The sequence below is a fragment of the Rhamphochromis sp. 'chilingali' genome (assembly GCF_963969265.1).
Source record: "Rhamphochromis sp. 'chilingali' genome assembly, chromosome: 4".
Classification (NCBI taxonomy): Eukaryota; Metazoa; Chordata; class Actinopteri; order Cichliformes; family Cichlidae; genus Rhamphochromis; species Rhamphochromis sp. 'chilingali'.
The window spans coordinates 39,286,162-39,296,790 of NC_137948.1; the positions used below are offsets into that span (position 1 = coordinate 39,286,162).

Sequence of the window (10,629 nt, forward strand, 5' to 3'; positions counted from 1 at the left end):
AGTGGACACACCTTTTGGGGGGGGGGGGGGGGGGGGGTTGGGAGAAACTGTCCCCTCCCTGTAAACCCTGGTCAAATTCTCTTTGAACACAAAATACAGAGGTTTAATGAGCTGAAACAATCTGTGCCAAATAACAAGAGCTGGCTCATGCATGCTCAGCAAATGTGTTTGTCTCTCAAGTTCTAAAAAATCTTTCTCCAACTTGTCTGCTTCCCTGAATCTGACCCATCACCCCTTGTTTTCTGTGTTTGTCCTCATCACGCCTACAACTGAGCAGGGCTGCTCTGTACTTGAACTACACCCACACTCCAGTCTCCCAGCGAGTGGACAAACATGTTATTTCCCAAATCAGAAATCCATTTGCAACTTCTTGCAAACACTTCCCACACAGACAAAACGGTATTAAGAGCTCGACAAGAGCAAACTGTCCTTTTTTTTCCCAGACGCGTAACCCTGCAATCAACCCTGCGGGATAAAACTACACACGCTTTAGTTTTAGGTTCTTCAGGAGTCTCCACTCTTTTCTCTTCTCTTTGCAGCAGTTAGATTACTGAAAAACAACAGGAACACCGTGCGCTGTCTGATTGCATAGTTGCACAAAATGCAAACTTTTTTCCACTTTGTTTGATTTTTCTGTCCAGATAAAATGCAGAGGATGGAAAAGAAAAACAAAAGTCAGATTAGTGCTGGTGAGGTCACTGGGGTTTAGGTGGTGTGGCTTACATCCTTTTCGACTGGAAATCACGACACTAGTTCTTTTGAAAGAAGCTTTTCTCCTCGCCAGTTTCACTCACTTTCCTGGCCAGGTAAAACGTGGCCTGGCTAAATCAATTTTATTCCCGACTTTTCAGAGTCTCATCTCATGAGATGTTGTCTGGTTCCGTCAGTTTATTATCAAGTATAATCTTGTAAAAGGAATTCAAATCAAATTACATGGAGATCTGTGGCTCTGCTAGATCAAGCAGCGTTGGAGTGGCTGCTTGACATACGCAGAGATACTGTTTCACTTGCATTGCGCTGATCGATTTCTTCATGACTCACAGACTACATTGAGAGAAAAAAAGAAGAAAAGCTTAAGTTTAAGTGTTTCTTACATCTCCCCCACTGTCTTTAACACCTAGGATGTTTGGGTGCTGAGAAAGCTCCACCACAGCGTCCAGTGGCAGCTCCAGCCCCGTGTTTGCCGGCACGCTGTAGAGAACCACCGGCACCGGGCTGCTGTCCGCCAGCTGCAATAGAGAAAAAACAGAGGTGAGACCTCAAATAAAACACCTGTTGAAGGTTCCCAAACTTTCCCTGTCTTTTCTTCATTTACAGTGACTCGGATCAGGCTCAGACTATAAGAAGACAAATCCTGGTGGCCTGGCTGGCTGACATTCAACTATGTGCAACTATTAAAACTGCGATGGGCAAATAATGATCGCGAATCGTGGAAGCAACAGTGAGCAGGTACTGCAGTCAGAACTGCAGACCACCACACATAATCAATTAAACATTGTCTAGAGTGCAGTGTTGATACAGCTTCTGCCATGTTTGCATGCATGGAAAGATTCCTGAAAATGAAAACAGCTGGCTCTAATTATTCTGTGATAATCAGCACAGGTCCGATCACAAGTCTGAGGGTGAAAAACAAAGACACTTTATTCCTTGTTATCAAACTCCGGTTGGACTAGCAGCAAAATGAAAGAACACTCACACTAAAACTTCCTCCCACGTGGTGCTCATTTAATCTTCTTCTTTCATTATCTTCTAAAAACACTTTTTGTACTCGTAAATCTAACTGACGTCGAGCTCAGCAAAGCGTAGATAATATATATATATAATGCAATATTTAAACCCAAAGGGCCGTACTGCTTTGTTGTAATAAACAGACATGCTTTACTTGAGAAGTGGAGAAATATTATTCTAATAGATTTTTTTAAACACAGAAGCTCCTCATAGAGAATTCTTAGAGTAACTCTGAAATCTGCATAATTTTCAGAATTAATAAGCACACACATTTATATAGTTGTTTTGACACACATGATCACATGGAAATATAATGAATTTTTGTTTTTGTATTCATCTCTGTTGCATCTTTTACCCTCCTCTGAGAGTGCTGCGGCACCTCGCTTTGGGAAGCACTGATTGTTCATCCTTTTTTTTTTAAAACACCAAATCAAGGCCTAACCCCAAATTTGCGTGGCACTCTGTTTTCGTGTGTTTGCGCTGACCTTTGTGAAGTGATGGATCAGTGCCCGGCTGTCCATCTTCCCCTTGTAGAAGCAGGGTGTTACCACAAGCACAGCGTCGGCTCCGGCTGCTGCCATCTTCTGCGTGAGCTGGATCGTGGCTCTGGTGGCTGAACAGGAAAAGGAGGAAAGGAAACAACTTCAACACAGACTTTCACTTTTGACTAATTTAATCAAGCAGAATCGCTAGATTCATGAACCTCCTCTGTGCTCTGCAATAGTTACATTTACATTATATTACCCCACCCCTCAGTCCACAGAATAATTGTCTGGCACGAAACTGGTCCATGACACAAAAAGCTCGGGGAGCACTGGAATAACCTGTTTTGTCTTTGCTTGCAGTATTTTATAGAAGCTTGACTGGGACAGTTCACGTAGTAAATGTGCCTGCAGAGTGTAACTGTAACATCTGATGTAAACACTGATTAGCCACAGCTGACAAACCACCTGCCAAATATCGTTTAGTTTACCCCTCTTGGCACCAAACCAGTGAAGGTATGAACGTGAGATCTCTGAGGATGTCCTGAGGCACTTGGATCCTGCGCATGCTTTGGGTCCTGTGGGTTGCAGGGTTCCTTGAGTCACTCCTGAGCAAACTGTCCCAGCCCATCGTACAGTAACCCCAGCTTTAATGTTGTTATGTTTGTATGTTACATTGTTTAATGTTGTGGCTGATCATATGTGAAGTAAGTGATGGAAAAAAGAAACCAGGAAGTTTTTACACAAGGAACGTAGGAAGGCTATGGAAGTAGAAGTTAATGCAGACTCTCGTCTCTCTGAGTGTTTATTATACGTTACAGAATGAACAGCCTATCAAACTCTTACAGACTCCATTTGACTCCAATTATCAGTCCATCAAGACCGGTGACACTGCTGCCTCTATAATAAGCTTCGAATCGCAGTCATTAAAATCCAGAATGGAAAACATAATGAGTCAATTTAAACTTTTAGCACTCGTCGTACAAAACTCTGTATTATTCACAAAATATTTCACTTGTACCGTTTCTTCTCCCTGAACGTGCGCAGATCAGAATGAAATTACACTCGATTAACAAAAAAAAATTTCTACATGTTTTTTTTATCATTTTGTGCCTTTCACAAAGAGCGTTTTCTGCAAAAATAATTAACTCTATTCTCTTAGAAGAGGTCAGAGTTTAACTAGTTTAACAATTTTTTTAATGTTTTCCATTATAAATGCTACAATTTTCCATTTCAGTGGTCGCGATGCATTTGAGGGGCTTTGTTCACTGTATAAGCAAAGTTTGGAGAAGATAACCACACAGTGCGATCATTCTCTGTAATGAGCTTCAGTTCAGTGTCACTAATTGTTTTCTAAAAATGAAACTTCTTTTAACTGAATTGTGAATTATTTTAACAAAACATGAAGCTGGCTAATTATTGTGTTTACTTAATATTGTTTATCACTGAACCCTCCACTGTAAAGTTAAAGCCTGAGCTCAAAGAAGCTGAGAGACTTACATTCACAGCCTGATCCAGCTATCAGCAGCCTTCCCGCCGGCAGTGATTGTTTGACCGTCCTCACCACCTCCACCCGCTCCTCCACCGTCAGATAAGGATACTCACCATTGGAGCCCTGAACCACCAGGCCTGTAACAAGAAAACACATGATTTTTTATACTTGAGGTGTTTTTTGGGGGAAGGGGTTAGCTCTGTAAAGAAGCTTATATGATCTCAAAATGTATCAGCCATTTCTAGATGACCCACAGCTCCCTAAAAAACCCTAAAAATGTCAGACTTTTAACTGTGTTTGTCAGACTTTACACCCTTCTCATTTACAAAGACATTTGAAATCCTGCATACTTCAACAAAGTAAAAAAATAAACTGTTGTTAATATTCCTTTAAATAACAGAAAAGTTCCTCTTTTCTCCTAAGTTCACTAATCCACACAGAACTGTGTCTATAAAACAGTTTCAGAATTATGTTCCCTGATGTAAAACTGGGACAATTTTGAGTACCTCGTCATCTCCAAACATATTATTATAAAAACACTTCGGGAATGTTGAGAAATGTCTGGGACAACACTGAAAATGAATACTCGACCCCGTGATCTCTGGGGCCTCATTAAAAACATTCTGTCATGGAAGTCACTGCACGGGCCCAGGAACACTTCCAGAAATCACGCGTGCACAGTTTGCTGTTCCATCCACAAATGGAGATTAAAGCTCAATCATGCAAAGAAGAACCCACATGTGAGCATGATCCAGAAACACAGCCGTATTCTCTCTGAGTCAGAGCTAATTTAAAAAGGACTGAGGCAAGGTTAAAACAACAAAGTATTCGGTGGTCACACGAATCAAAATTCTTTTTGGAAAACACGGATGCCACATCCTCTGCACTAAAGAAGAGCGGGACCATGAGGCTTATTATCTGTGCTCAGTTCAAAAGCCTGAATCTCTGAAGGTTTGGGAATGCATCAGCGCTTATGGAATTCACAGCTTGCACTTCTGAAAAGACGCCATCCCTGCTGAAAGGCATGTCAGAATCAGAAACTTTATTGTCATTGTCATGAGAACAACGAAATTAAGAATGGTCCCCGATCATTGCATCATCATGTACAGGTTTTAGAGCAACACATGCTCCCATCCACATGAAGAAGGCCTTGCATATTTCAGCAATACAATGCTAAACAGCATACTGCAGCACCACAGCACGGCTGGGTGCTGACGTGCCCTGCCTGCAGTCCACACTTTCCACCGATTGAAAACATTTGGCATGAAATGAAAAATATGACAAAGAAGACCCCAGATTGTGGTTCTGCCAGAATCTTCTATCAGCCAAGAATGTGACAACATTCGCCTGCAAAATTTGAGCAGCTGCTCTCCTCAGCTGGCCGACATCTACAGACGGTAGTTAAAAGCAGAGTGGATGCTACGCAGCGGTAAACAGGGCCACGTGCCCACTTTTTTTTAGATGTTCAAATTCATCAAATTCAAGATGAGTTCATATTTTTCTTAAACTGGTATATTTTCTCAGTTTAAACACTTTGTTTTCTGTGTTGTATGTGAATAAAATATACGTTTATTTATTTTATTAAGAAAATCATCCAGCTATTATTTACATTTTACAAACTAATCCAACTTTTTTCTGGAATTGGGGTTGTATCCTCTCTTTCCTCTGTGCCAACATTAGAGCGAGCAGCCTCTTGTCTTATTGCCCAAGTAATAACTGACATGTAGGGCAGATAGAGAAGCTCTCGGCTTCTGTCTGTCAGACATAATATCAGTATTATATTATATATTATATTATATAAAAAACATAATATCAGTATTATATTATATATTATATATTATAATATATAATATTATATAAAAAACATAATATCAGTATTATATTATATATTATATAATATTATATAAAAAACATAATATCAGTATTATATATATAATATTATATAAAAAACATAATATCAGTATTATGTGTAGGTTTGCTATTTGCCAATTTCATTATAATTAATTATCATTTAATTATTGATAAAATAAATGTTCTGGTCAATGAAGAATAATCATGTAGAACGATCATTTAGTGAACAACAGTAACATGTTGTGGAAGCAGAAGTGCAAATATTTCCTGCTGTGGACGGAAAGTAAAACTCAGGAGCAGGTAACGAGCACCAGGGGGCGACAAATCCAAATCAGGCCCTTTACGTTTTTGCCTCAGTGCTGAACTTTGTCCTGTGTGTCTCGTCCCTAAGCAAATACAGACATTATCCATGGATGTCAGACTGCGGCGCATGCAGCAGTGCAAACAGTATGCAGCTGGTGTTTTACGCTCCAAGCTCAACTATGGCTTCATAATGTTCTGAGCTGTGTAAATAAAATCGACCTTATGCGCATCAATGACCTCTTTGTTATTCACACAACTGTTTTTGATAACTTTGACTTTTGCGTGCCTCGGGCCTGACCTTTAAATGGGATCTTGGCGTATTTCTGCAGGTTTTCCTCCAGTTTCTGATAGTCTACATCCTCCTTGGCGGTGAACGGGGTGGCAATAGGCGGATAAATCCCGCTGAGGTCCAGCCTGGCAGCTGTTGTGTGGCTCTGGGTTCGTTTCCATGCTCTGTGGTGAGCTACCCTGCACAGGTAGTTCAGACTTCTCCAAGCCCGGACGCACTGCATTTGTAATTCGGACACAGAGTGACTGGGGTGCTCGCTGGCGGTGTGCTGGGACTCTGTGCAGCTGCTGCAACCGAGAACAGTTAATCACTAACCTGCTTCTTCAAATATTGACCACAAATAAGTAATTTCTAAATCCCCAATCTCAACCCTAAACACCTCTATCTCACAACAGTGGGACACCTAAATTGCGTAAAACGGTTTTGTGATAATTTTACAACAACGTCCACATGACTGAAACCATTAACTACTTTAGAATCAGTTTTAAAAGAACGGTAACACGATTTACATGGACTCTCGCGGAAGTTCAATACACAGCCACTGATCCACAGCTCAGCCCAGGATCAATAAGGGATCATCAACCACAAGCAAGTTTTGAAATAAACGCAAAAGGGTAATTACGACCGATCATGTTGTGGCCAAGAAAATAAATAAACAAATAAATTAAAGTAAATTTTAAAAAAAAGAAAAAAAATAATAGTCTTTTAAACTTTTATTTCAATATTTCTTGTGGAAGGCTGACAGTTGTGGCCTGTGTAATCCCTTTAGTATGATGCATAAGAGGGGAAACATAAACATGCTTACAGAAAGATGCTTATTTGATACTTTTACCGAAACTGGGATTTAGATGTTTTTGTCAAACATTAACTGGTTAAAACTGACAATCGTTTAATAACCATAAATGAACAAAAAAAAGCACAATAGACTCAAATCCAGTTTCTCCTCTCTCCAAAATCACTGCTTGATGTATTAATTAAGCAATCATAAAAAATAAGCACATCTCAACAGAGGTCATTATAGTTCACTAAAACTAAATTCAAAACTAAAACTGGAAGTGGAAAAAAACACGTTAGTTAATTACAATAAAAAAAATCATTTAAAAAAACTCCTAAAAACAATTGAAAGGAAAACTAACTAAAATAAAATCAAAATACAGTTATATTTGGTTTATTTTAATTAGAACTTGCCTCAATACGCTTTGGTGGACGTGCTTATTGAGTTTCTACGAGACTCTGTGAGTCAGCTGCCTTCAGAAAGTTATTTGTTTTTATTGTAATACCTGTACTGATTTTCACAATTATTGCCACCGATGTATGTAATAAAAAAAACGAACTAAAATGAAAATGAAACACGTGAAAACATAAAGGAAAATCCACTCTGGAAACCAACTGAAACTAAACAGAATTAAAAACAAAAAGTCGAAATGAAATAATAAAGAGAAGCGGAAAATACAAAACTGTAATAAGACTGATCCTGACATTCGCTCTTCTATTGTTGAACATTTCCAGTCAGCAAACGTCACACAACAGACAAATAAAAAGTAACAAGAGGAACCATTGGGGCATTTTTATGGACTGTATATTAATCGCTATAGCAAAGCTTATATGAGATGCCACTCAAAGTGATCTGATTCAGCTTTGAGCGACGCAGATCCGACACGTTACTGTCTGTGCTGGTGGATGTGACGAATACCCCCAGATTCTGATAGCCTTTACACTTCTGCCACCTTGTGGAAAAAACAACTTATTACGTTCAATTTACAAAATTGACCAAATCATAACATTCTCTGCGGTTCTTTCCATTAATTACCTTTGATTTATACCAGATGGTATAAACATGCTGTCTAGATGCTCCCAGTTAACTGAAACTACAGAGTGAATCTTGGAGTGGACAAAAAAGACCCCCTTTAAAATGAAAAAGAAAAAAAAATGAAGCCAAAATGCAGACACAGTGTGAGAAAATCTGTGTCTGCCCTTACTGCTTCCATGGAAAGAAGGACAATAAGTATCAGCCAGGTGCAGAAGGTTCATTCAGCTATGTGTTAACATGATGTCTGGGAGGAAAGACATTAGCAATGATTAGACAACCAGTTGTTGCCGCCATTCAATCTCAGAAGGTCATCCAACCAATTTGAAGTCCATCATTCTAGTGAGAGAGGTTATTCAAACACTAAAAACAGGATGGGATGTGCCTGCAAACTGGCCCCAGTGTCAGACCATGCAGTGGTCAGAGAAATTACAACAACAACAAAATAGCTGCATTATTTACTCTGTATTTCTCAGTTATCATGTTTAATATTAAAGTTCATGACATTACAGGTAAAGAGACTGAATTAGTTTGGCTTGTTTGAAAGAGAGGTCTCGTCTCTCTAAATAGAAAATCACTCAGTTTAGGTTTGAACAAACCACTAGACTAGTGAAAAATCTCTATTTTAGTCTCAGTGGTCCTTTTGGACCACTGAGACTAAAATAGAGATTTTTCATTGTAAGGCACAAACACACAACACATCTACAGTCAAGCACAATGGAGGAAGGTTGATGATTTGGCTTGTTTTGAAGCCACAGGACGTGGGGACCTTGCAGTCACTGAGTTGACTATGAACTTGTGTCAAAGTATTCTAGAGTCATATGTGAGGCCATCTGTCCAACTGACTCAGGGTTTATGTTATGGACTGTTTTTATCAGGTGGGATTATATTCTAAGTTGGGTTATACTCTCTGAGTGGTTTATGTTTGATTTTCTTGTACTTTTGTGTTCTCGTTTGATCATTTAGTTTTCTGTTAGCTTCTTAGTCATTCTTTCATCATGTTTAGTGTGTTTCTGTTTGCCTTCAACCTCACGTGTCCTTTCATCTGTTTCCCTGTCATGTCTCTTGTTTCCTGTTTTATTTTGATAGTCATTTGTCCTGTATTCAGGGTATTCAGTTTTGCATCCTCACTGTCTTGTTATGTCTAATTAGTCCCCGCCTGTTTCCCATCCCCTGCTTGTCCTGCTTGTGTATTTAAGTCTTCAGTCTTCGTCTGTTTGTTCTTTTGTTTGTTTCTTCTTATGTTTGTGTACTTCGTTGTTAGTTTGTTTTTCCAAAAAAAGCTGCTGCTTTCAGTCAAGTTTTTGTCTTGGAGTCCTGTGTTTGGATCCAACCCCTGCCTGCCACACAGCTCAACATGACACCAAAAGCTAAGGCCCAGTCTACAACAGGACAATGATCTCAAGCACAGCAGCAAATCAACAGAACAGGCAAAAAAAGGAACGAATAAAGCTGTTGCAATGGACGAGTCAAAGTCCAAACCTCGAGGGGCCTTAATTCCCCCACAGTAATGTGACAGACTGATAAAGTCTGATTACTTTTGGTATTTTTTGTCATCCATTGTTGTTTTTATTTCCATGTAGAAACTACAATTAATAAAATAATAAGCAATAATAGCAGTGTTTCAAAATCGGCCCACGCTGAAAGCTGTTGAACCAACTTTTGTTAGCACCTTTTAGCCCGTGAGGTCTGTCATCATCACTGCTGATCATTACTCTAACGCTCACCCAAAACAAACAAACTAAAAAGGTTGTTTGTTTTGTAATAGACTAAACACTGAAACTTGGGTGTGTTGTTGTTCTTTTGCTGTGATGTTCTGTTTTGCTGTTTGATCCCATTATTTTCACTGAAAAGCACATAGTGATAGTGCAGACAATGGGCTTGTTTTAAGGCAGCAGTTTAGGGAGTAATCGTTATTATTTCAGGAATCAGGGAACTAGCTAACACAGAGTCAAGGTGCATGATATGGGCTTCTGCTTGCTCAACAGTCCTGAGTATTCTTTATATTTTTCATTTCATTACAGAAGGTTCAATATTGTCTTGCTGAAATATGTAAGGCCTCACCTGCAAATGACATCATCCGGATTGGAGAAAATCTTGCTCTACAACTTGTTTAAGTCTTTTAGCATTCATCTCCAGGTGTGTATGCTGTGAATTCCAGTCATTTCCAGACATGAATGCATTCCCATAGTATCAGAGATGGTCCCTCTCTGCTTGCAGAGTATCCATGTTTTCCAAACAAAAGGAATTTTAAATTTCAATGTGTCAGACCACAGAACAGTTTTACAATTTAGCTCAGTCTTTTTGGAATCACTGGGTTTCTGGCTTCTTGGAGCTTTGGGTGGCATTTGTGAATAGCACAACGAACTGTGTCCACAGAGAGTCATTTCTGGATATTTTCCTGACTTCCATGACAGAACCATGTCCATTTTTAAAGCAGTGCTGTCTTATGACCTGGAGATCACAGCCAATTAATACTGATTTTCAGTCTTTTCCTTTGCACAGAGATCTCTTGAGATTTCTCTGAATCTTCTGGTAATATGAGATATTCAAAGTGTTTGCAGTTTTACACATTTTTACATGAATATTGTTTTTGAATTGTTCCTCGATTTGTTAATGTGTTTTTTCCTTCTTCTTTTTTGTTGTTCTTTTACTTATTGGTGAATCTCGACCCATT

General features: G+C 39.2%; 1 protein-coding gene across 1 annotated transcript in view; it reads right to left on the reverse strand.

Annotated features, from left to right (window-relative positions):
• The window catches only part of hoga1 (4-hydroxy-2-oxoglutarate aldolase 1), a 30,315-nt gene extending 23,589 nt beyond the window's left edge, over positions 1–6,726 (reverse strand). The window contains exons 1-5 of the mRNA XM_080880712.1: positions 6,655–6,726; positions 6,155–6,432; positions 3,711–3,839; positions 2,214–2,341; positions 1,095–1,229 (exon numbers count right to left, since the gene is read on the reverse strand). Coding sequence (XP_080736838.1) covers positions 1,095–1,229; positions 2,214–2,341; positions 3,711–3,839; positions 6,155–6,368 — 606 coding nt within the window. The 5' untranslated portion in view covers positions 6,369–6,432; positions 6,655–6,726. The remainder of the gene's footprint in view (positions 1–1,094; positions 1,230–2,213; positions 2,342–3,710; positions 3,840–6,154; positions 6,433–6,654) is intronic.
• Between the last annotated feature and the right edge of the window lie 3,903 nt (positions 6,727–10,629).